General features: G+C 47.9%; 2 protein-coding genes across 2 annotated transcripts in view; both read right to left on the reverse strand.

Annotated features, from left to right (window-relative positions):
* LOC8037532 (chitinase-3-like protein 2) overlaps positions 1-27,114 on the reverse strand; it is a 92,896-nt gene that overhangs the window by 10,813 nt on the left and 54,969 nt on the right. The window lies entirely within an intron of this gene.
* On the reverse strand, positions 10,816-12,578 carry LOC115317294. Its single transcript, XM_040223097.2, has one exon. It carries the CDS (start codon positions 12,478-12,480, stop codon positions 11,065-11,067), a length of 1,416 nt encoding a protein of 471 aa, XP_040079031.1. The 5' UTR covers positions 12,481-12,578; the 3' UTR covers positions 10,816-11,064.

The following is a 27,114-nucleotide window of genomic DNA, read 5'->3' on the forward strand; positions in this document are numbered from 1 at the left end:
GGCGTACTGAAAGAAAGTTACGGGGATCGGTGTGTCAGCGTGGCTTCTATTGATCGGCGGCACAAAGAGGCCCACTTCTTGCGAACAGTGGAAGGGAAGTGTATTGGTTGAGTAGAGCGATCGCGCAGAACGTTTATACTCTTGTTTTTCTCCGTAATAAACAGTTGAAGTTAGCGCACTATGCTGTCCTGTTCTCTCCTCCCTTACGCGTGAAAATGCACTATCATGTTCTTGAAAATGTTGATTCTTGTATAAGCGGCCCCACAGCTCTGTGCTTTCTAATTGTGCAACCGTCGTGATTGCGAACATTGATTCAAAAGTGAGATGATACCTACAGAGATAATAATTTGTGAGCTATTTGGCTGGTGGCAATCGGGCGTTCGTATTGTATCAAGTTAGTCCAAATATATTTCCGTCATTTCACTTCAAATGCAATAGCTCTCAAGATCTACAGTGCACCTTGCCTGGCAAAGCGAATGACCATTGGTCTCGTTTTAATTGTGCGTCATGATGTTCTCTCATCTTGCTCGCAGATGCCGTGCGAAAAAAAAAAAACGGCATAAAAGTTAAAGTGGGTGCATATTTATTTTGTTCCTTTTTTTTTATTCATCTCAGCAGCTCTTTTTATTTGTTATCAAGAGACGTTGAGAGACACTTGTATTGGATCGTCACTTACGCATAATGTAACGCTAGAACGCCGCTTTCATGGTTAAGTCTTGCGAACGTTGTAAAACTTTTTAGACGGGGGCGGAATAGCAGATGTACGAAGGCGAAAACAGACACCGACGGCCAGCTTTCATGTACGCGTCTTGCGGGTATTGCACAGACTAAAAACAAAAAAAAAGGAGTGTCACTTTCTTCTTAAAAGGTGAAACAAAATGTTCCATATATTTCTCTGCTCAGGGAGGAAATTCGAGCATTTCGGCAAAGAAGAAAATTTCCTCCCCCAAACCAATATGGCGGACGGCGGTTACGAGACGAGCGACGGGCAGCTGTAACGACGTGCACGGCTCACGCGACTTTGCGAAATCAAGGCCCCAGGCACGTATTTGTATTTGACGCCCCCAAATATCCCTCTGCAAGCACCGGCACCAAACCCAGTGCGATGCAGACTTTATTGAGCATACCAACTGGATGCCGTAAGTCGCCAGTAAGCGGCGACGAGACGCGGAGACATGCGGTGGACGAACTGATGCAACCGCGCCCTTATCACGCTTTTGCTCACCTTTGTCGATGAGATATTCACTCGTTCGTATGCATTCAGCGGCTTCTAGCTCACGGAGGGCGCTTATCAGTCAAAAGGACGCGATAACAAGCGATTGAGACGATGGTACAATTTCTATGACTGTTTCCATTTTGAATGAATGATTAAATACAGAGCACTGAACGCTGTGAAAGGGGCGGTGACTTGCGCCACCTAGTGTAGTTAGCATGAAATAGTAAAAACCCTTCGAGTTTTCTAGCGCCAACACCAGATGGAGCTTCCACAAGCATCATCATGGGATGGGCGTCTTCTGAGAGCAGGGAAGCGGTGAGCAAGATAGACTTTGAGGATCGGTTGAGGCAAATGGATGGGGACCAATGGGCACGAAAGGTTTTCAGCCATTTATACATGAGGAGTATACACAAAGTGAAGACTGCGCACTAGGAAATTAAGAGGAAAGTTTTTAGGCTATAGTGGAGATACGGAAGAGCAGGTCTCAGTTAAGAAGAAAGTTAAGGCCACAGAAATGGATTGGTGGCTAGACGGAATGCAGACAAAGACGGCTCTGGAAAGCTATAGATTAAACAAAACAGTTATTGCCAAAGAAAGCATTTATGACAATTCTAGGGGAAGCTCATCGTTGTTTGAGGCGAGGACGGGTGTTCTGCGAACCAGAACATACAGAGCGAAGTACCAGGAAATGGATACGGTGTGCACTGCTTGTGGAGAGGAGGACGAGACGGCTGAGCACTTGATACTCTACTGTAAAGAGCTTCACTCTATGCCTACCGAAGACAACATAGATTTAATACAGTCATTGGGCTTTAGAGACAGCGAAGGGAGAGTGGATTTCGCAGCCAGCTTGTCGACAGCGAAGGGAGAGTGGATTCGCAGCCAGTTTGTCGACATTGCTGGTCATGCTTCCGGTATTCTGGGTGTTTCCTCAGGTGTTCCTCAGGGCAGTGTGCTTGGCCCGTTGTTGTTTTTAACTTATATAAATGATATCATCTCAGTTGTTCGCCCAGATGTAAATATTCGTTTATTCGCCGATGATTGTATTTTGTTCAAAAGGATATCCACAGTTGCCGACCAAATATCACTGAATTCTTCCCTTGCCTCTATCTGCAATTGGTGCCGCACATGGCAAATGCAGCTAAATTTTACGAAAACAGTCAATTTACGTATAACAAGAAAATCAAAGCCACTGAAGTTCTCTTATCAATTAAACAATGATGTAATATCTGATGTGACTGAATACAAATATCTCGGCGTAACCATATCCCACGATCTCCGTTGGTCTCAACACATTCAAAATATCTGTTCCTCCGCTTCTCGAAAATTGGGCTTGTTACGTCGAAAACTTAGAAGCGCTGCCCCTTCCGTTAAATTACAAGCATATAACTCCTTGGTCCGACCGAAGTTAGAATATGCTGGCATAGTATGGGACCCGAATACCAAAAAGGATGCGTCACAGCTTGAGATGGTTCAGAGGAGAGCTATTCGCTTCATCTATGGAAAGTATAATCGGCTAGATTCCCCATCTTCATTGATGATAGCAAACAATATATCATCACTCCAGCATCGTCGAAAGATTGCGCGACTAAAATTTTTGTATTTGCTTTATAATAACAGACTCCGCATTGAATCAAGTCTATATTTATCCCCATCATTATCTAGGGAAACTAGGCACCATCATCAGTATTCCCTGGTAGCAATATTCGCTCGAACTAACATTTTTAAGTATTCCTTTTTTCCACGCACTATTACGGATTGGAACGCCCTCCCTCGTGACATCTTTTTTGCCCCCGACTTCAATGTTGCTCTTGAGAGTCACAACTTTTGATTGTTCTCCTTTCCTTCTGTTTGTACGTGCATTTCTTTTTAATTGTTTTATTGTATGTTAGGCATTGATTATGGAATGTTTATTATGCTGATGGCGTTCATAAGTATTTATACAATACAATACAAACTTTATTCTCACCACAGATACATGTGGTGAATGGGAGGCCGGAGAAAAAGCTGCAGAAATGCAGCTTGACGAGCTCCGGACCCCCCACTCAGCAGCTATGACGGAACACAAAAACAAATAAAATGCGTTCAGAAATAAACAATGCAAATATAGTGCGCACATAAGGAATACATTCTTAAGTATTAAAATACAAATTGAGTATACTGCTGTTTGACATATTCACTACATCTATATTTTGATCACAATATTCATTCAACAGAAAAGGTAAAGCATAACGTATTGTTTGTTTTCCATAATTTGTCCTGCATTTCGGAATTTTCCAAGGTTGGTGATGTCTAGACGGGTAATGATTCTCTGTTTCTTTTAATTCAGATAGTTGAAGAATTGTACTGGAACGGCCGTAAGTAGCATTTCTGTAAGCTATTGTTAAACGGTAGTTATAAATTTGCTGTATGTTAAGGATCCTATATAATTGAAACAATGATTCGGTGTGATGAATGTAAGAAACATCTGCTATTATTCGTATCACCTTTTTTTGCAATAAATGTATCATATTTAAATTTGCATCAGACGTATTTCCCCAGACGAGATTGCAATAACATAAATGGGAATAAAATAATGAGTTATAAAAACCCTTTTTACGCTTTTCGGTAGAACATGTCTATGTCTGTTCATAATTCCTACAGATTTACCCAGTTTAGAGCAGAGCTTTCTTATATGGTTAGTCCAGAGCATATTATCAAAAAAAAATAACTCCAACTGTTTTAACACTATTTACAAATTCAATGTGCAAGGATCCAAATTTGAGAGGATTGTATAATCTATCGCTCGAACCACGTGGGCGAAATATTATTGCTTTTGTTTTTGAGACATTAATAGTTAAACAATTCACTTCAGCCCATGTTTTCAATTTTATAAGAAACGCATTTGCTTTATTTACAAGACCCTCCTCGGATGACTCTGAAAAAAATACACTGGTGTCGTCTGCATAGATAATATATTTGCAACTTGAATCGAGTTTCACTATGTCATTTATATATAACGAAAAAAGAAGTGGCCCGAGGATACTTCCCTGGGGAACTCCTGATAATATATTTAAAGGTGTTGATCTCTGATTTTTAATTTGCACAAATTGGGAGCGATGCTGTAAATAGGACTTAATTAGTGTGAGTGGAAGGTCGCGAATGCCATAAGAAAATAATTTATCTAGCAGGATTAAAGGATTTATGCAATCAAATGCTTTGCTGAAATCTAAAAACAACCCAAGCGTCAAAATTTTGTCTTCGAAATTTCTAAGTATATGTTCTTTTTGAACTAATAAGGCTGTTTCTGTTGATCTATGTTTTCGGAATCCAAATTGACAGTCAGTAATGAGCGAGTTCTTATCACAGAAATTAATAATGCGGGAGTGAATAATCTTTTCTAACCCTTTTGAGAATACTGGAAGAATGGATATAGGACGGTAATTTCCTAACTCATTTTTGTTTCCTGATTTGAATAAAGCTACAACTTTCGCGATTTGCATTTTTTTAGGAAAGATACCGGAAGATATTGCGAGGTTGTATATGTATGTTATATATGGGGCAATAATATCTGCTACATATTTTACAGGTTTAATTTGTAAATCATCCGCATCACGACTGCCACTGTTACTCAGACACATAATAGAGGAACACACTTCAGTCTCATATGTGGGGTACATAAAGAGCGATTCCGAGATAGGCTTAATATTTTCTGACGCTTCATGATAATAAGAGTTGTTCCCGATATTCACAAAATGGTTGTTAAATACGTTTGCCAGGTTTGAAGCACTTAAGACCTCTCCATTATGTTTAAAATTTTCAAAACTTTCTGGCTTGTAAGACGAATTGAAAACACTATTTATACGTTTCCATAATATATCGGCCTTTTTTAGACACTCAGCATCAAACAGACTAGAATAATAAATTCTTTTAGATTTTCTAATTTCCGCTGTTAATTGGTTTCTGTATTCTTTGAAATTGACTAATGCCACTGCCTCACGTGTCACAAGAAATGTTTTATAAAGTTTATATTTTATACGCGTCTTCTTAAGGAGTGCAGTGGTCATCCAAGGCTTTCGTCCTTTCCGAGCAAGTTTACTAGTTTTATTTGGAAAACAAGAAAAATAAACCTGTTTAAATTTTTCCAAAAACGCGTTGTATGCCCTATCCACGTCTTTTGAGTTCAGTACATCGGTCCAATCAGTGGCCAATAATTTCTGCCTAAATGCATCTAGTGTAAGTGGTGTAATGTTTTGGAAAGTCATAGAATTTGTGTCACGCTTATGTACCTCTCGTGTTGTGTCAGCTAGCATAAATATGGGCAGATGGTCGCTAATATCCGAGCTTATTACGCCAGCTTTGATCTTTTCCTTCTCATGGTTTGTAATAAAAAGATCAATTAATGTTGATGTAGAAAGTGTAGTGCGTGTGGGATGAGTAATTACATTAACAAAATTGTTCGCCGTTAACAATAATAACAAGTCGGCCGCGTTGGGGCTAGTTTCCAACAAATTAATATTTAGATCGCCACCAATAAAAAGAACATATTTGCTTTCGTTTACGTGACACAGCAGTTTATCTAGAAATGTCAAAAATCGAGCCACATTCCCGCTGGGCGGACGATATATAACAACAAAAATATAAAAGTCCCGTTTTATACACAGTATTTCATAGTCATCCGTAACAGATGTGTATTCAGGAATATTTTCGAAATTATCACTCGCGACAAGCATAGCGACACCACCCCCCCGCCCGGAAACACGATTTTGATAAAAATGATTATACTGGGGGAGAATAAAAAAATCTGTTTCATCTCTGTACCACGTTTCCGTGAACATTATGACATCGAACGAGCATTTACATGACTCAAAAAGAAACATAAGGTCGTCTATCTTAGATCTAGCTGACCTAACACTCAGGTGAAAAAGTTTCAAGAGTTTACTTGTTTTATTTGTTTCGTTACAAATATCTTGCGGAAGAAACAGATCGTTGTCTGCCATTACCAAGCAGAAAAAAACAATAAAAAGGAAAACGCTTATCCTACAATTTTGGCTTAACAAATCTTGTCGAGATCACCGTCGTGTTCTGTCGATACGATATCTGCGGTTTCAGATCTACGGGCCCAAATCTTGCTGTTTCGCACCCACACGTATTTCCATCCCGCGTCTCGCTTTTTTGCAGTGGCCTTTCCAAGTAGTTTCTTCAAGGTCGGGCACAAATGCTCGTTTACAAAGACCGCGGTGTCAGTCGATAATCCGAAGTCTTTGTTCGTGAGTCGTTTTTTCCTGGCTTTTGCAAGCACCTTTTCGCGTTTCTCTCTTCGCACGAACTGCACGATAATATTTTGCTTGTTTAGTTCTCGTGTGCGGACTCGGTGACAGATTTCAACATCTTGTTTATCAATCGGTTCGCCAATTAGTTCACCAAGCTTGCACAAAGTTGCATGAAGATCCTCGTTTTCAATAACTGCCATTCCTTTTATCTCTAGGTTGTAGGCGCGAGAGTGCTGTTCGCATTGGACAATGCTCATCCGGTTTGCTTTCACATCCCCCTCAAGGGCGTGATACCTCGCTCGAAGCTCGTCATTTTCTTTTTTTAACGCAGAAACTGTCTCGACTTCGCTTGCAAGTTTCTTCTTCATGTTCTCAAATTCAGCATTTATAAAATCCATACTAGACTTCACTTCCCGTATATCTGAACGGAGGTCACGAATTTCATTGCGAAAGTCCCTCTCTATCGTTTCCCTCAAAGATTTCCACTCGGTCCTCATCTCATCCCGCAATTCTGCGAAAAGGCGCGTAAGGTCCTTCGCCATTGGGTCGGTTACACCTTATCGTGAACAACAACACAATTGGCAGCAGCGACGGCAAGTTTTCTAAATGTTCGGGTAGTATTATATAGTAAAACACCAACCTGCAAAGTAGCGCAGTTTTAGAATGATGCGTGGACTGCCGTCGCGGCTGCCAAGTGATGAGCGGGGGGGGGGGGGGGGGGGGGGTGTCGTGATGTGGGGAAGGCAGGGTTAGCTTTGCCAAAAGTGCAAGCGTTGTTCCGCCCTGGGATAGGAGGAGGGGAAAAGATGGGACTTAGGTGAGTAGGGGGGGAGGGGGGGGGGAAGGCAAAATAAACCAGCAGCATTCATGTCTCAGTGAGCCAGTTAGCGAGTCCGGGCTGGGCTAGTGGCACTTAGCGGAAGAGCAGGAGGGCGTCATAGTTGCTCTGCTAGACCGGTCTCTCGTAGGAAACCCAGTAGGAGGGACTGTATGATCCGTCTTCTATGCCTGGGACCTTCAGGGAAAACTACGTCTGATGCTGTCATCGGTCGGATGTGTTGTGAGGATAGGGCGGAGAGAAACGTCCTTCGAGCTTCCTCGTGAAGAGGGCAGCCCCAGACTATGTGAACCTCGTCCTCTGTGACCGCACACCGCTGACAGAGCGGAGTGTCTCTGCGTCCAAACCGGTGGAGGAGCTTCCCTGTGTATGCGCTCCCTGTTCTAAGTCGGAAGAGCAGCGTCGCGTCGGACCGTTTTAACCCCTGGGTCAGGCAAGGTGGCCGCTTTGAGCTGCTCCAGGGGGAAATATCCGAGAAGAAAGCCTGGATGGCTTGCTGGTAGCGCTTGGGATTAGGAGGCGCCCTTAGTGTAGGAGAGAGGTCGTGGGCACGTAAGGCTATGCGGTCCACAATCTCGTTTCCGCGGAGGCCCACATGGGATGGGACCCACTGGAGCGAGATGGAGTGTCCATGTTCTTCAAGCTGGCGGACTACCCGTCTCACCTCGTTGGCAGTGGGGCATGGACCAGGTTTGCGTATGCGCTGAATTCCTCCACGTGAGTCCGTGAGGACAACGATTTGTTGTGGAGGCAGCGACTTCGTCGCAGTCAGGGCTTCTGCGATCGCCAGCAGCTCGGCGGTCGTGGACGACACCATGTGAGTAGTGCGGGCGCTCCAGTCTTTTTGTAAGTCCGGGATGTGGTAGGCTGCCGTGCTGCTTTGCCGAGACCTGTCCACCGAACCGTCCGTGTATATGTGTAGATGCCGAGGGTACCTTGCTGCTAGCTGTTCTTGTGCAGCTGCTTTGAGAACCAGAGGGGGCGTGTTGGCCTTCTTGCGGACGCCGGGTAGGAGTTCGGCTAACTGCAGGCCTGCCTCCCAAGGGGGTGTCCTGCCGTGCGGGTTGATTATCTGGGGGGGTTCCCATCCAAGTGCGGCAAGGGTCTTGGTGGCGAGGCTGAGTTTGGATTGAGTTCGGCTCCTGAGCCTCTTGATCAGGGACTGGCCAGGATGAGTCTCCCCTAGACGAATGACTTGCAGCAAAAGGCGTTGGGAGGCTTGGAGGTGCAAAGGAAGCGACCGGGCCTCCTCATACACCCTCTCGTTTTTGGCGCTTCTGGGAACGCCTAGCGATGTTCGCAGGCCCGCACGGTGTAGCCGTTCGAGTTTGTCGGCCTGACTGGGGAGGAGGTCCATGTATGGTAAGCTATACATGAGTCGGCTCACCACCAAAGAAGAATGAAGGGTCAGCATGGATCGGGGAGAGTTGCCCCAGTTCTGCCCTCCGACCCGGCGCACAGCGTTCCGGGAAGAGATGGTGGAAGCCGTGACGGCCTTTATCTGGTCGTGCCACTTGCAGCGGTTCTGAAGAGTAATGCCGAGGAAGCGGTGCTTTGATACAAGGCGCAGGGGCTGCGAGTCCAGTTGGAGCTTGACCTCCCGCAACCGGCGGTTCCTTCCTGGGAAGACCATGGCTGCTGCCTTGTGACCGGAAATTGAAAGACCTTGGTTCTCGAGGAAGGCCTGGATCTTGTTTATGGCGGATTGCATTATGGCTCTCAAGGTTGGGTGTCGGAAGCCAGAGACCCAGATGCATAAGTCGTCCGCGTACATAGAAATGCCAATCGGGATCCTTGAGTTGGGAAGAGCGGCTGGGAGGCCCGCAATGGCGATGTTAAAGAGTAGAGGCGACAGGACGCTGCCCTGGGGTAGACCGCGTTGCACCGGTCTTGACTGGCTGAGTGTGTTGCTCAGTTTGACTTGGATTGATCTGTCCGAAAGAAAACCCTCGAGGAAGCCCTGAACTCTTCCCGTGATACCCCAAGAGGTTAGTTGGGCCAGGACTGATGCCGGTTCCACATTGTCGAATGCAGCCTGAATATCGAAGGATGCCGCCACGGTAGACTTACGGCTAGCTGCTGCATGCTGCACTGCACTGACAATGTCCAGGATACTGTCTTGTGCGGAGAGACGGGACCTGAACCCAGTTATATTTGACGGGAGTAGGTTGTGTTCCTCCAGCCACCAGATCAAGCGGGCGTGTACCAGCCGCTCGAAGAGCTTGGCAACGCATGAGGTGAGGGACACCGGCCGGTAGGACGATAAGTCTCCTGCTGGTTTGCCACTCTTGAGTACAGGGACCACCCATGCCAGTCGCCAAACCGCTGGAGATTCTGATGAGGCCCAGATATCATTGAACGACGAAAGAAGTTCCTGTAAACGTGAATCTGGCAGGTTCTGTAACATTTGCGTCGTGACCCCGTCTGGTCCCGGTGCCCCTCGTCTCTTGGAGGCTCTCAGTGCGGATCTCAGTTCGGATTCCGTAAAAGGGGCATCCATGCAGAAAGGTGTTTTATCCGCATGGCAGCGCGGCTTTGGCTGGGAAACGGCCGCGGCATAGAGAGTAGCAAAGTCTTCGGCCAGGGCCGCTTGTAGCTTTCCCGTGCATAGGGCCAGAGAAGCGAATGGGAGGCTGTACATTCTTTTCCCGGACAGACTGTCCATAAGCCTCCAGATACGCCGGGCTGGTGTGGTTGCATCCACCGAAGAGCAGATCAAATCCCACTGCCGCTTGAAGCATTTTTTGGCATAGCGTCGTAGGGCAGCGTCAATCCTGTTAAAGAGGGTCTTAAAGGTCACGCCACCCTTACGTTGCAGAAGTCTCTGGGCCCTCCGTCTTGCTGCACACAGGTTTAGAAGGGTCAGGTCGGGAGCAGGGAAGGATGTAGGTACGGATGCCTTGATTGTGGCTTCTTTCGCCGCGTCGCTGATGGCCTCCAGGAGGGGTCGTGTAGATCGCCCTAGGTTGTCTCGGAACCGGTCCCAGTGAATAACGGAGATCTCGTGGACCCCAGGACGTTGTAGGCCTATGATGTCGATGAAGACTGGGAAGTGATCACTGCCCATGGTGTCGGCTGCAACCCGCCAAGACAGAGGGATCTCCGGTGAATGGGCTGTGACGTCGATGGCACTGAAAGTGCAGGGTGGCCGGAAAAATGTCGGGGAGCCGTCGTTGGCCACAACAAGGTTGTGTTCTCCAAACTGTTCTGCCAGCATCCTGCCCCTTGCATCTTCTCTGGTGTCACCCCATAGAGCATGATGAGCGTTCCAGTCCCCACAGATCACAACCGGATCGGTGATCCTGGTGCGCAGGGAATCCACCAAGCCGGCGACCTCCACAGCGCCCCCTCCTGGGCGGACATAAATTGAGATAATAGTGAGGCGCCGCCCGGCGATCTCAGCACGCACCGCAACGAGGTCCCGGTTAACAGTGCAGAGGTCAGAGACATCCACGACATGGTGAGGGATAGCTTTTTGGATATAAATTGCAGCGCTACCGTTTGGAAAGCTTGGTATGGACGGGTTTTTATAAGCAAAATACCCAGGGATGCTGCGATTTCCTGGGAGACCAGCTTCGCAAAGAGCTAAAATGGGTATCTTCCATTGTTGAAGGTAGAGGGACAACTCTGCCAGTCTGGTCAGCAGACCTGCACAGTTCCACTGTAGAGCCACAGGGGTCTGTCGTCGCCCTCTAGCAGGGGACTGATGCACTGAGGGAGGCATCAGCGGGGCTAAGGGTACCGCTGTCAGTCGAGCTTCAGAGCAGCGCCCCTATGATGCCCTCGAGCGCTAGGACGGCTTCCAGGAACTTACGGAACGAGGATGTTGGCAGGATGTGGATTAGGTCACGCACGGCGCCAAAGATCATGGTTACAATGGACTTGAAGGGATGCGGCGAGAAGGGGGCGGCGGCTTCGGTGTGGCCTGAAGATGGCGGCACAGGTGCGCCTTGTCGAGAAGCTCGGGTGTCGCGGCCTTTGGATGGTTTCGAGCTTTTGACAGTTTCTGCCCAGGTCTGTTTTACCGTGGTGCTGGAGGCTGAGAGGCTGGTGCCGGGAGTGGCATCGGTTTCTTGGCAGGTAGGGGATGATACCGCCGGTGCATGAGTGTCAGTCGGGGAAGGACGCGCGTCTTGGGGTACATTCTTGTCTGAGGGGGTGCTACCCTGCTCACTGCGTGAATTCTTGTCTGACTTGGCTGACGAGGAGTTGCGGAGTGCTTCGCGAGCATCCCGGAACGTTGCGTTGTTTTCTGAGCGGTAACGCGAGATGGCGACCTCTCGACGTCGGGTTGGGCAGGACGAGGACGTGGCCTCATGGCTCTGACGACAGTTGATGCACTTTGGTTCGGGTGATTCGCACCCGCCGTCGTGTGAGGCGCCGCATCGTGCGCATGCCTGGGGACGATTGCAGACCGCGGATATATGGCCGTAACGGAGGCACCGCCGACACTGCAGGGCTTTTACCTTGAAAGACAGGACCGGAGTTCGAACTAGTCCGTAGAGGAGGGAGTCGGGCCGCGTCTTCCCGAGGAAGACAATCTTCACGAGTTTAGACTTCTCCCCAAGTCGCCGCACGTCCCAGATCTTGACTGGAGCCCGTATCTGGTTCCGGATGTCAGCGTCAGAAAGGCCGAGTTCCACGTCCCTGATAAGCCCGATGCAGGTGTTCGGGGGACTGGGGAGGAATGCTCGGACAGGAGTGGTGCAGAGTACCTTGAGGTCCAGGAGTACTCCCTTGAGCTTGGGTGTCCGTGCTTCGACCGCGATTAAGTTCCTTGCCTTGTTGACACGGACTTCTTTGACGGCACCTGGCGCAGCACATTCGACGTATTCTGTAAGCTTGGATGGACTGAGCGACGCAACCGAGTCGGAGTTGGTGGGGGCGAACAAGACGGTGAACCCCTCTTCAAGTAGCCTGTGGCTAGTAGTCCCGGACGTGCCCGAGCCGCCACTTTTCCGTCGGCGCTTTTTGCCTCGCGATTCGGTCCAGTCTTGGGACCCTTCAGAGTCGTCCATATCGGAGATGCCTTCCTTGAAGGTAGAGTCGTCCTCCGAAGATTCGGCTACCTCATGAGCTTGTCGGGGAGACGGACGAGTCCCCGACGGCACGTGCTCCGGCTCCAGGTGGTAGGTGGGCCTGTCAACTTGGGATGAAGGTTGGCCAGCAGACATTCCGTCGTCGGCAAGGGGCTGAGGTTGGCTCTGCACGAGCCCCCCGCGGCGCTTGCTTGCGGTAGACCGGGCCACCGGGCGATGTTCGGCGTCTCCCAGAAGGCCCCAGAAAAAAAAGGCTGAAGTTCAACGCTCGTACTGACGAGGTTTTCGGCGTTAGATGTGACAGCAGGAACAACACAGCGTGCTTCGAGACGACAGCGGACGCAGCTCAGCGGCAACCGTCCACTTCGGACGCCGAAGAAAAAAACTACCAAGTGATGAGCGATGCAAGGATCCTCTTCTTATAGTGCAGACGACAGCAGCGGCCTCATACAGCGGTCAGTTGGTATCGTAGACGTCCGAGGGGAAGGCAGCAGCAGTGACGGAGCGTATCCAGCCAGGCACAGGATCGTAGGCTGTCGACGATTGCAGGGGTAGCGCTTATCAACCGGAACAGGCGATTGAAGCAGTCTGCAAAGTAGCGCAGTTTTAGAATGATGCGTGGACTGCCGTCGCGGCTGCCAAGTGATGAGCGATACAAGGATCCTCTTCTTATAGTGCAGACGACAGCAGCGGCCTCATACAGCGGTCAGTTGGTATCGTAGACGTCCGAGGGGAAGGCAGCAGCAGTGACGGAGCGTATCCAGCCAGGCACAGGATAGTAGGCTGTCGACGATTGCAGGGGTAGCGCTTATCAACCGGAACAGGCGATTGAAGCAGTCTGCAAAGTAGCGCAGTTTTAGAATGATGCGTGGACTGCCGTCGCGGCTGCCAAGTGATGAGCGATGCAAGGATCCTCTTCTTATAGTGCAGACGACAGCAGCGGCCTCATACAGCGGTCAGTTGGTATCGTAGACGTCTGAGGGGAAGGCAGCAGCAGTGACGGAGCGTATCCAGCCAGGCACAGGATCGTAGGCTGTCGACGATTGCAGGGGTAGCGCTTATCAACCGGAACAGGCGATTGAAACAGTCTGCAAAGTAGCGCAGTTTTAGAATGATGCGTGGACTGCCGTCGCGGCTGCCAAGTCGTTGTCTAAGCAATAGGTAAGGTTGCCATGTGTTTCTTGTTTCTCATATGTATATTTTTGTTGTTTGTATGTACCCCACACCTGCAGGGGCCTGTTCAAGGCCTGCAGTATGTCTAAATAAATAAATAAATAAATAAATTTCAAGACTGTAGAGATTACCAAGCAAAGATTTAGTGAATGGTGGCAGAAAGCGAGAGAAAACTAGGTATTTTCTTATTAACTGATGCAAGGGGTTTCACTTTCTTTGCAGTGCGGAGGGAATATAGATTAACATTTGAATGTTCTAAGTTTAAATGGTAAAACACAATGGCTAGGTGGCGAAAGCTACCGCCCGATCCAAAGGGCTCAGCCGGATTCATCTATCCATTCATCCATCATCATCATTGATTTGAGGAAAAATGAAAAATTAGGCCTAACAAGGCAGCAGTACTGCGTCCCGGTACGCCCACCGTACACACAGCCACCCTCCCACACATATACATACATGTACATACATACTCACCTATAAACACAGGCACGTACAACAACAGCCACAACAAACCCGACTTGCACGCCCTACACACGGACAACCTACTCCGACCATTCGGAGTATATATAGTAAACGAATTTGTAACCGCAATTTACATGTGCACATGTCATCAAGAAATAATGTTAGGAGCATGTTGCTTCGTACGCACCAAAATTATATTCAAGCAAAATATTTTGAGCGCGCTAAGGCACCCATCCCTCACTAAAAAGTGAAGCTAAATGTGCTAATTGTTTTCTGTATTCGAAAAAAAAAAAAAAAAAACTGCCTCTCCAAATGGTATTAGATCTTGGGTTCGGCTCCTCCGCACAGCAGCTCACAGGCGCGCACCCGCTGTCAACATAAGCCCCTGTTACAACGAAACTTCCAAGTAAAATATAAAAAAAAGCCTTCGTAGCGCAGTGGGGTGATTCCACGTCAATTCATGCAATGAGGGTCCGGGTCATAATTTAGATATTTTTGTTAAAAATATATATGAAAGCCATGTTTCTGGAAGGAACATTCAGCTAGATATGAACGCCGTAACAATTTTTTTCGCTGAGATATAAAATAGAGAAGCTTGAGGCGTGGAAATTGAGAAGATTTCACAATGCTACTTTGCACAGTCGTCATTTCCTTATCGAACCTTTCACGGCACCATAACTTTTTAGAGCGCAGCTCTTAGGGGCCCGTTCCCGGCTTGAGCGGCGTCGCCGTCGCCGTCGGCGTCGGCGTCCCCGTCGGCGTCGGCGTAACCAAGGTCATCCCAAGGTCACTTGACCCCCAAGGTCATCCCAAGGTCACCCCAAGGTCACGTGACCCCTCCCCAAGGGTCACCGGGGGTCACGTGACTCCCCAAGGTCACCCCAAGGTCACGTGACACCCAAAGTCACATGGCTCCCCAAGTCACGTGACCCCCGGGGTCACGTGACCCCCGATGACGTCATCAGTGACGTCACTGATAACGTCACCGGCATCCGCATCGTCATCGTCATCATCACTGATGACGTCACCGGCATCCGCATCGTCATTGTCATCATCGCTGATGACGTCACCAGTGACGTCACCGGTGACGTCACCGGCATCCGCATCGTCATCGTCATCATCACTGATGACGTCACCGGCATTCGCATTGTCATCGTCATCATCGCTGATGACGTCATCGGTTACGTCACTGATGACGTCACCGGCATCCGCATCGTCATCATCACTGATGACGTCACCGGCATCCGCATCGTCATCAGTGATGACGTCACCGGCATTCGCATCGTCATCGTCATCATCGCTGATGACGTCATCAGTGACGTCACTGATGACGTCACCGGCATCCGCATCGTCATCGTCATCATCGCTGATGACGTCATCAGTGACGTCACTGATGACGTCACCGGCATCCGCATCGTCATCGTCATCATCACTGATGACGTCACTGGCATCCGCATCGTCATTGTCATCATCACTGATGACGTCATCAGTGACGTCACCGGCATCCGCATCGTCATCGTCATCGTCACTGATGACGTCACCGGCATTCGCATCGTCATCGTCATCATCGCTGATGACGCCATCAGTGACGTCACTGATGACGTCACCGGCATCCGCATCGTCATCGTCATCATCGCTAATGACGTCATCAGTGACGTCACTGATGACGTTACCGGCATCCGCATCGTCATCGTCATCATCACCGATGACGTCATCGGTATCCGCATCGTCATCGTTACTGATGATGTCATCAGCATCGTCATTGTCACGTGACCCCCTAGGTCACGTGACCCCCACCCAAGGTCACTTGATCCCCCCCAGTACACCCCTACACAAGCTCCTTCAAGCTTTCGTCATCACCAAAATCACATACGCCTTCCCGTACCTCCGACTCAAGAAGGCAGAAGAACAAAAGATTGACATTCTAATCCGACACGCATATAAAACGGCGTTGGGCCTACCTAAATTTACGGCCAACGAGAAACTGCTCGCCCTGGGAGTACACAACACCTTTTCTGAACTCAAAGAAGCACATCTAACCACACAGACGGCTCGACTCTCCAGCACACCACCGGGGAGAATGATTTTGGATAGACTGGGCACTGAAGGAGAACCTATGGCGGACCATCCAGGCCCCGTTCCAGGCTATATACGAAAAAAGATTAGAATAAAACCTTTACCAAAGAACATCAACCCGCAAACCCAACAGGGTCGACGAGAGGCAAGAGCCAGGGCTATGCATCGACACTTGCAGAGACTCCAGGACGTCATATACGTTGACGCAGCCAACTATCAAGACAGCCGCCACCGGTTCGCCATCTGCGGGGTACGCCATCCCCGAGACTCTGACGCGGCCACCCCACTCATTGCCGCTACGGTATTCACCAAAAACGCGGAAACCGCGGAGGAAGCCGCAATTGCAGCGGCCATTGCCTTTACAGAAGCTACAACCATCGTGAGCGACTCTAAATACACCATCACCAACTATGCCAAAGGCCGAACCTCACTCACAGCCAGAAATATCCTAGAAAATGTTGCCGAGACATCCCCCCTCCGAGAAATTGACCTGGTATGGGTCCCGGCGCACGCCGGAAACCCCGGAAACGAGGCTGCCCACGCACAAGCTCGAGTTAGAGCCGGCCGAGCAGTGGACAGTCCGATTCCGGAGGCAACCGGTGAACCGCTTACCTCCTATTACGACCACACCACCCATTTCAAACTCCGACGAAGAAAATTCCCGCCGCCGCACCGCTCTCTCTCGAGGGAGCAGCAGGTAGCGTGGAGAAGACTTCAGACGGACTCCTTCCCCAACCCAAATGTATACTCGCGCATATTGGCTCAAATCTCTAGCCCGAACTGCCACTTCTGCGGTGAAAAAGCTACTTTAGATCATATGATCTGGGACTGCAAAGCGCACCCTCCACCCCCAGATCTCATGGCTGCTCCCTCACTCGACGCGTGGCTCTCAGTAAAGGCCAGCGACGACCCAGACACTCAAGTCAAGGCCGTCGAATGGGCCTATGCAGTCCGAGACCTACATGGTCTGGACATCTCATACTGACCACATCCTACTTCTCCTTTTAATAAAGTTTTCACTCACTCACTCCCTACTCCTCCTCAAGAGCTGCGCTCTAATTCGGCGTTACAGGGAGTTGTAAACGGCTTTCACTTTTTAATAGGTTTTACAAAGGTTATACAACACATACATAAAAAATTAAAAATAGCAATAAAATATTTCTATTCAACGGGTTCACAAACCCGTTTTTTTCCCCTCCTCCTTTTTCAACCCCCCCCCCCCCTTTTCCTTCTCTGCTCCCTCCCCAGAACCTGCTCGATGGCCGTCGTTTGAACGGAGACGAAATAAATGTCGTTGTGAGTTGAAAGAGTTGTATCGTCTGTTTGCCTCCCGAATTTGTGTTTATTCTTTCCGGTTGCCGAAAAGATCTGTTTCGCGTTATGGGTCGCTGGCGAACTCGTCAAAAAGGTTATGGACACTTTTGCCTTCCTGCGGCAATAGGAGAGCGAAAAGTATATGAGGCATTCTTACATCCTTGACCTTGAACGAAGCCTGATACATGACACAAGAACCGCCTTACCACCCGAGGCGGTGATGTTCCTTTTTAATACTTTTTAATAGGTGTAAAACCTATTTACTAATCCACTTTTTAATAGGTGTAAAACCTATTAAAAAGTGAAAGCCGTTTACAACTCCCTGTAACGCCGAATTAGAGCGCAGCTCTTGAGGAGGAGTAGGGAGTGAGTGAGTGAAAACTTTATTAAAAGGAGAAGTAGGATGTGGTCAGTATGAGATGTCCAGACCATGTAGGTCTCGGACTGCATAGGCCCATTCGACGGCCTTGACTTGAGTGTCTGGGTCGTCGCTGGCCTTTACTGAGAGCCACGCGTCGAGTGAGGGAGCAGCCATGAGATCTGGGGGATCCATCGGTCGACTTGCTTCTGGGATTCCACTGCGACAACTGGGCATCAAGCTACAGGATTATGCAGATCTCCAGGAAGGAGATATCGCAGGAGTTGCTGCTGATGAGTAGAATCCTTCCCGGCCACATGACAGCGCTCTTCGGAACGCGATTTGGCTCACACCCGTCGTACCAGTTCATCAAGCAGTCCGCTGTTCGTCTCCTGGACTCTGCTTGGATCAAGATTCTGGCTGAGCACCGCGCCTTTCATCAGGGAAGTTCACCCGTTAGGCTGGTTCCTCCTGTGAACCTCTCGGACACGCAGCTTTCTCCGGACACCGTGCGTCTCCTTTCGCACGGACCCAAGTTTGCTCCTGACCTGCCCGGATCACGAGTGGATCAGCTGGCCTCCGTTTACCAAGTCGCCGCCTCCATCCCGGAACAGGACCGCCAGGACTTCGTCGGGTCTGCAGTTAGGGCCGTGTGTGCCCACCCACCTCCTCCGCCAGGCAAGTCTTTGGTGCGTGCGGCTGTAGAGGAACTCCGATGCTCTAAGCTGAAACTACTGGAGTCGGACAAATCGGGAGTGTTTGTCACCATGGACGAGGGATGCTTTGCTGAGAAGGTGGAAGCCGCCCTGGGGAAGAACTTTATAAAGTTAAAAAGAAGACCCTCGGGGTCCCTCAGGTCCGAAGCAAAAGATCTTTGCATGAGCTTAAACCTGACCTCCCTGAGGAACGCGATCGCCTCTCCAGCTAAACAGTATCTCACTGCGTTCTTCTCGGCCAAGACACAAAAACCAGGTGTCCCGCTTCGCAGCATTATTTCCGAAAACGGATGCTGGCAGAAGAACTTGGCCACTTTCCTCCTAGGAAACTTGTCGTCCCTGACACTCTCCCAGCCTTTCCGTGTTAGTAACTCCACTGAGTTGATAGCCCAACTTGAGACCCTGCATGACTCTCCTACACCACTGGCAATGTTTTCTTTGGACATAGAGGACATGTTCTACAGTCTAGACAACAAGTTTCTACTCGAGTCCGTTAGCAACGCCATTCACGAACATGGAGCCTGCAAATTTCAGAATTCGTCGGGAAATACCTGTTAGCGGTTTCATTTCTCTCCTTGAGTTGTACCTTCGCTCGACACTGGTGGAGTACGAGGGAAGCGTTTACACCCAGAGGACAGGCGTATGCATAGGCTCCTGTCTGGCCCCTGTGCTGAGCGAGATATTCCTGATGTATGTGGACCGGGACATTAGAAGCCGAATGGAGGAGACCGTGCCGGAGTGCCATGTGTCCCGGTATGTAGATGATTATCTGATCGTGCACCCGAAGCAGACCTCTCCCGAGTCTGTCATTGAGGCCTTCACTCCGAGCCCCGCCGGACTCTTCTTTAAGAGGGAAGACCCGTCTGAAGACGGTCTTCAATACTTGGACCTGCACCTGAAGATGCGCTCTGATGGGATATGCTGGGAGTTTAGACAGCGCACACAAAAGCCGGTCCTGCCCTTCACGAGTGCCCACTCCAAAGCAGTTAAACGGGGCCTCGTGAAATCACTCCTAAAATCCTCTGGAACCAGATCGTGCACCCATCTCTCCGCGCACAGCGTGCTTCTACAGACAGATAGGCTAAAGAGAGCAGGGTACCCTGAAGACTTAGTGGCAAATACTCTAAAGACGCTGATCACCGCCTCCCGGGCACCGCCAGCCGCTCCTGTTCCTCGCAAAAAACGTTTTGCAGTTATTCCCTACTCGCACAACACCGCACATCGCCTCAAGGGACTCGCCTCTCGCTTCGAGGTAGGGGTAGAGTTTAGCTGCAAGCAAAAGCTTCAACAAATGTGCAGAATGGTGAATGCCCCGCCCTCCGCGACTCAATGCAACAAGAAGCACGGGCAGCAGTTTGTTAAGTGCAGGAAGGAGGTGGTTTATACCATCCCTTTTTCGTGTGGCGGGGAGTATATAGGGCAGACCGGGAGGTGCCTAAATGACCGCCTGAGGCAACACTCGCGGGAGGTGAACGAACCCCCCGACGACTCCATGCACCCAATAGTTGTACACCGCATGACGCGCGACGGTTGTTCGCCCAGATACGAAGGTACGCGCGTATTGGGAGGACACCGGCAGAGGTTTGGCAGGGAAGTCGCCGAATCGTACGCCATCAAGAGCTCGGTAACTAACGTCGCCTCGGCCTCTCTGGCCCTTTCCGAGCGGGAGATGAAATTCCTCCGTCCCGAACTGGGCGGAGGGGACCAGAGACCTTGAGGGAAGGCCGCGAATAACCCGTTTTTTCCCCTCCTCCTTTTTCAACCCCCCCCCCCCTTTTCCTTCTCTGCTCCCTCCCCAGAACCTGCTCGATGGCCGTCGTTTGAACGGAGACGAAATAAATGTCGTTGTGAGTTGAAAGAGTCGTATCGTCTGTTTGCGTCCCGAATTTGTGTTTATTCTTTCCGGTTGCTTAAGTATTTACCAACACGCTCGTTTTTTAATGGTAGATCTTTTCGTCTTCGTCGAGATGAAGCGACTGCAGCGAGATGCTCTGCGTTTTTGGGCACTTTTTGCAACGGCGCAGAAAGCAATCGTTCTGTGAAGCGCAGCAGAGGTAGATGCGCTTGAGGTCGTCTTCAGTAAATGTCTTCTTTGGGGCATTTGTTATTGCCGTTAAAAGCAACTGAAAATTGTCGCAATATATGCATGCGCACACCTCGTGCTCGGGACTTTTTTTTTTTACCCATTTTGGTCGTAGGGAATAAAATTTGGAGATGCCTAGTTCGGGATGGGGATGGTCCTTCCTAAAAAGCTGGAAAGCTTCCTTAATAGAGCGGGTCATAAAACTTTTTACAACTTTGAACATGTTGTTGATCATGGCTTTGACGACGTCCTTTTTGTTGGGGCTTTGAACAGAGCATGCGAGGTCGTCGCGTGTAGTGCTCAATTGCAACCCGCACGTCTTCGGCATTCGCCTTTTCCCCCATGTAGGGATCAGGGGTTGCCCAAACACCACCTTTGCGCTTCAGTTTTCATGTTTGATCAATCATGTAGGCAGTCGCTTCCGACACCAGACGCAATATTTTTTCTTCAGGATGATTGGTGGCAGAAGCACGTACAATCGCTTGCGTTCCTGGTGGGAACTACATGCCTTCAGCACTTCGCAAAACGCGTCAAACCACTCTGCGCAGTGCTCACAACTGTCTTCGAGTTAGAGAGTTTCGTGCGGTGAAGCAAGCAAAGTGGACCACCGTAAAACCTGTCAAAGGAATCCAGGCAACTCATCTGTGAAAGTCATCATATGCCGAGAGGCCAGATGTATACATGGCCATTCGCGCAACTGAGAGTTTTAAGCTTATGTATGATGCATAGGTAGCGAATTTGCAGGGTGGGGCCGTTTTATTCCTGTGAATTGTAAGCTAATTAATGGTATTCCAGCTCAAAGTTCATTTTCACGTCACTAATACTCACCGCTAATAAAAAAAAAAAGAATTTTAATAATATAAAATACATACCATAACTAACGCTCAAAACGTTTGGTGCTGTGCGGCAAGGCCGCTATGACGAAGACGTCGGCTCGCTCCGAGTGAAGGTTTGTCGTAGCTTTTCCCGCTTGGAGGTCATATGTTACTCAATCTTTTGCCATCACAGGTTAGTTCAAGTCACTGTAAAGTGCCAAGGGGAGTTTAAAGAAAATAAAAGATGGAGTTTCTTAAATATCGACGCCCGATCTTGCTACATTTTGAGAAATCAGCCGCATTTCCGCGTTGATAACAAAAACATATTTAAGGGTGGGCATATAATCTTTATATATTCGTAACGAATATTTAAATACGCGCATTATGATATGTTTTGTGAACTATTATGAAAGGTGGTTTATTTACAAGAAAATTGTGAATATGTCTCTAAAACGCGTTTTTGTGCCATGTTTGATATTTTTGTTTGCATTGACATATTTTATGGATATTTTAATTGTTTGTGTATGCGCTGTATAACTTTTCTAAAACCTATTAAAAACGTTATGGTGCCGTGAAAGGTTCGATAAGGAAATGACGACTGTGCAAAGTAGCATTGTGAAATCTTCTCAATTTCCACGCCTCGAGCTTCTCTATTTTATATCTCAGCAAAAAACATTGTTGCGGCGTTCATATATAGCTGAATGTTCCTCCCAAGAACATGGCTTTCATATATATTTTTAACAAAAATATCTAAATTATGACCCGGACCATCATTGCATGAACTGACGTGGAATCACCCAGTGGTAAGATGTCTGGCTCGTACGCGGCGGTCGCGGGTTCGGTTCCCCATGGGGCTTACTTTTTTTTTTTTCTTCTTTTTTTCTAGATTATTTTGATTTGTCGAGGCGTTTGGCGGTTTTTACATTTCTTTTCTACTATTCACAACCGAAAAAAAAGGGCCGCATGTATTTGTTAGGAGAGAAGGCTTTTTTTAAGCCGAGATAACTTCCTGTGGCGATGTAGAAGAGTGCGCACGCACGTAGCTTTGATCGGCTGTTTTCGTGTGGCAGGTCGAATACGATGCCTCTGCCTTGCAAGGTCGCTGGGCGTTGCGGTGAAATGTTGCTTTGTGCATGCCTCTTAATAAGTTGCTCATGGGGAGCTTACAGGCGCTTCAGCGTACGGGATTCATGACCCTTCACCCAGCCGCGCACTCCTCCTGTGTTCCGCTTTCTTGTGCAAATAAAGATGGATTGATTCATTAATTGATTGACAGGCGCCGCGGTCCCTTCGCGCGATGGAGGGCAGTTTTACAAAGTAGTCAAAATCACCCGCGGCGTACTTTTTATGCCCAATGATGACAAAAAGCAAATGGTCGAAAGTGAAGTTGGTCAAATATTTCGAAACACACACAAAAAAAGGTATATAGTGACTGGTTTCGTTTTTATTTTTTAATATTATTCTTAGAAATATATGTTTTACATGCACACTCAGTGTTAGCTGTTAGTATCAAGAGGCGGAGAAGAGACTTCTTTTTTAATTCTTAAAGTGAACTGCGTGGTTATTATATAAGATGTCTCAGGAAAAACAATTTAATTCTTAAAACAAACCCGTGCAACTACGGTAATTTACATGTGTGAAGCACCACCACCATGCAGAAATATCAGCCGTCACTGACAGAAAAAGTCGTGTATCAAGTGGGCAAGCCAACAAAAACATTTATTACCAAAGCCATTTATGTCCCGTGCACATGCGCTCAACTTGTGCGCCATACAATAAAAGCTAGAGTTAAACGATGCATAACTCTATCGATGCTTTCAAGATTTAGAATGCTGAAAGCTGTTTACACGCGACATTAGCATATCTTCTAATTAAACAGATCTGTTCGACCAACTTGTGCTTACACCCGACTTTAGCAGAAGTTTACATAGGACAGTAGTTCGAGCGCTGAGCAGCAGACGTTTCCGCAGAACTTGTGCGAATTTCCTTCTCTTCCAATGGCTTTAACATTTGTCTGTCCGTTCTGCTCGTTCCAACATTCTTAAATTAATAAAACAGAGTGAATCAGGCAGTGACGTGTATATTGAAAGTGAGAACGCTGAAGGGCCATATCATTAGAAGAAAGGACCCCAACGCTGCCACAACACACGCCGCTGGGAACGAAACGGAAGCAGAAACAAGCGAAATGAGGCAATTAATGCATAAATAAAGTGTCAGTGAGCAAAGCAAAGGATGTTATGGGACGAGAAAGGTGGCGCAACCGAATCCGAGCGGAGGTGAAAAGCTTAGTTAATTTTTATCTTGAGCCGCCATGCTCGTAATGCCGGTGAACGTCGTCGTTCGGTGGCTGCACCCTAACAGGGAGTTCCCCAGCCTAGAGACTTTGCCTGCAGCCCTGCAGGTCGGAGAGTTGCGAGGGGTGGAGCGATCCTGCGTAGTGCAGCTGTTGTTGATCCCGATGTCATTACGAGGTATACTGCGCTGCCAAGTTACACTTAAAGAGACACTGACACCCCCAATTTTTTTTTCCTTTTTGCTTTTAGAGCGCAGCTCTTAGGGGCCCGTTTCCGGCTTGAGCGGCGTCGGCGTCGCCGTCGCGCGTAAATTTCCCCGCTAAATCTAGCGGAAAATTTTTCCCACTAGATTTATCGGAAAAAATTCTCCGCTAAATCTAGCGTAAAAATTTTCCCCGCTAAATTTAGCGGAAAAATTCCCTGCTAAATCTCGCGGAAAAATTTCCCCGCTAAATCTAGCGGGAAAAATTCCCCGCTAAGTGTAGCGGGAAAATTTCCCCGCAGAATCAAGCGGAAAAATCTAGCGGAAAAAATTCCCCGCTAAATCTAGCGGAAAAATTTCCCCGCTAAATCTAGCGGAAAATATTCCCCGCTAAATCTAGCAAAAAAGTTTTCCCCGCTAGATTTAGCGGAAAAATTCCCCGCCAAATCTAGCGGAAAAGTTTCCCCGCTAAATCTAGCGGAAAAATTTCTCCGCTAAATCTAGCAGAAAAATCTAGCGGGAAAAATTCCCCGCTTAATCTAGCGGAAAAATTTCCCCGCTAAATCTAGCGGAAAATATTCCCCGCTATAGCGAAAAAATTTCCTCGCTAAATCTAGCGGAAACATTTCCCGCTAGATTTAGCGGAAAATTTTCCTCGCTAAATCTAGCGGAAAAATTTTCCCCGCTAGATTTAGCGGAAAAAATTCCCCGCTAAATCTAGCGGAAAAATTTTCCCGCTAAATCTAGCGGAAAAATTTCTCCGCTAAATCTAGCTGAAAAATTTCTCCGCTAAATTTAGCGGAAAAGTTTTTCAGCTAAATCTAGCGGGAAAAATGCCCCGCTAAATCTAGCGGAAAAATTAACCCGCTAAACCTAGCGGAAAAATTTCCCCGTTAAATCCAGCGGAAAAAAATTTTTCTTTTATTCCCTTCCCTCCTTCTCCTCAAGAGCTGCGCTCCAATTCGGTGTTACAGGGAGCTGTAAACGGCTTTCATTTTTTATATTGAATGTATCCTAAAAATGCACGCAGATTTTTTAACCCTTTAAGGTACTTTAAAGGGTTAATAAAAATAAAAACGAAAACTTTTGTGTTGCTAGAAGTGCTAGGAATCGTCATAGAAGTGCTAGGAATGTGCACACTGGGCAATTTGCCCCGCCAGCGAGCTGCTGAGCGCGAAGGAAAAAACGGTCGCGGGAGAAAAGGTAAGGATTAAGGAAATTTCTTTTTTTTTTTTTTGTTAGGCGATTTATTGTGGTTGTCGGAATACTACCCAATTAATATTTTGCTACAGAGTCACGCATTTTTTTAATAAAACCAAAAAATGCTACTGCTTGAAACCGAAACCGAAACTCGCGCACTGCACGGGGAAGTGGAGATGATAGAGTAATTGGCGGAAGTCACGTGGCTACACCCAACCGCGCGTTTTTGTTTTTTGTTTTTTCTCTGCACGTAGCAGACGAAATTTGTTCCGGGATTTGTTCGCCGTGCGATTCCTTTGCAGCTATGTTTGTTCCGCTCGCTGTTCTGTACTTCAGGATGAATTGTTTTGTACATTTAAGTGTTGGCACTTAGTAGCGAGTACCCGTGGTGAATTCCCGTGATCGGCTCCGAAAAGAATACTTCCAAGATGTTGCGTGAAGAGCTGCCTCACATGTCCTGCATCAGAAAGTGGCATTGTGCGGCAGAGTGCACAAGTTTCCTAAAGATCAACGGGCCGGCATCAATGGCTGGCTGCGATTCCTGTAAAACAGTTACGCGAAGCTCGGAAAGCAGACGCTGCCCAATTGATATGCTCCTTGTTTTTTTGTGGAAAGTGTCTACATTGAGCTCGCAGGTGTCAAAAATGTAATCCCATACCATTTAGTTCAGCGACGCATCGTCCACAATTGTTTTTTCCGTAATAATTGTTAAAAAAGAAATGTAAACATCGCAAAAGGCTCACAAAAAAAAATGGTACACCCACACCAGGGTTCAAACCCTGCCTGCTGCGTGTGAAGCGGACGTCTTTTCCCTGAGGTACTGAAAAACTATTTCAAGCGTAGTAATGGAGGCGGTAGAGTGTACGTCGGAAGTTTACTGCCGATTTCCCTTCGATACATGCACTCCCGGCTTGAAGTCGGGCAGCACCGCGCATAGGCCACATTCGCACCTCGTAAAGAAACCGTACGCGTTCATACTCAACTCAAAGTACGCACTTCGTGCTTGACGTTTGAGCGAGCGACATCTTCAGCCACGAGAAGGGACGACGGCTCGGCGATGTCTTCGTGTAATCGGCTTGCTGGTCGCGTGTGTCGTACGGGATGAATATCAGTTATTTTGATCGGTCCAAAATTTCTCTTTCGATGGAAGACAGACTTGGCCGGTACCGTGAACCACAGTTCCGAAGTAGAGGTCCAACGCCCGTCGTTCGCTGCCATCCGCTAGTCCCACGACACGCGAAACGACGCCATGTTGAGAATTGTGCACTGAATGCACATAATGCTTCCGGTTTTCTGTGCTATGTTTTTTCAATCAACGCATTTGCAGCTTTTTGGAAGCCACAAAAAAATGGGTTTCATGTTTTTTTTTCTATTTTTAATATTGACTGTTTGCCTTCAATGACCCACGACTATGATTACATTTGGTGGTCGCGTCGAAACATTAGAAAATGGAACGTGACCACACGAAAGAGAGTGAGCGCGACTCAAACCGGCCAATTCTCGATCGGCGGTTTTCAGGCGGAAAGAAATCGAATTTCGAACCGAAAATTCTGTTCTCGGTAGTTGGGCTCTCATATGTCACATACAACTAAAAACCTCAGCGAGCATATATAAATACCCTGGCAGTGTCCTTTTAACAAATAAACACGCAATCTATGAGACGATATGGAAGACGGATAAGAACACGACATACTTCTGAAAGCGCAGTCTTCCATATTGTTTCAGAGATTGCCTGTTTATGTGTTAAGATGTAACTTCGCAGCGCAATATGCGTCATAATGTCAAACCAATTAGTTCAAATCCAAGCATCGTTAGTCTCAATGACAGCATTGCCTTGGGCTTGTAATGATTCAAGCGGCATGACATTGCACAGAGTAGTCCGCGCGTTGGCTTCTTCTGTTAAGGAGGACCACAAAAAGAATACCTAGTTGATGCTGCCAGTAGTCATATGCTTGCCTGAAAGATTAAGTCGTGCATGCTAAGTACATGCCGAAACAAGGCGAAACTGCAACGTTTCGAGGTTGTTTCGACGGAAGCTTTCACATTGCGGAAACATTGTTGTTGTCATCGATGGAG

The sequence above is a fragment of the Ixodes scapularis genome, unplaced genomic scaffold (genome assembly GCF_016920785.2).
Source record: "Ixodes scapularis isolate PalLabHiFi unplaced genomic scaffold, ASM1692078v2 PGA_scaffold0__279_contigs__length_252992795, whole genome shotgun sequence".
Lineage (NCBI taxonomy): Eukaryota > Metazoa > Arthropoda > Arachnida > Ixodida > Ixodidae > Ixodes > Ixodes scapularis.

Coding starts and splice junctions, on each gene's coding strand:
- LOC115317294 (XM_040223097.2), bottom strand. CDS start 12,480: ATGTCTGCTGGCCAACCTTCATCCCAAGTTGACAGGCCCACCTACCAC.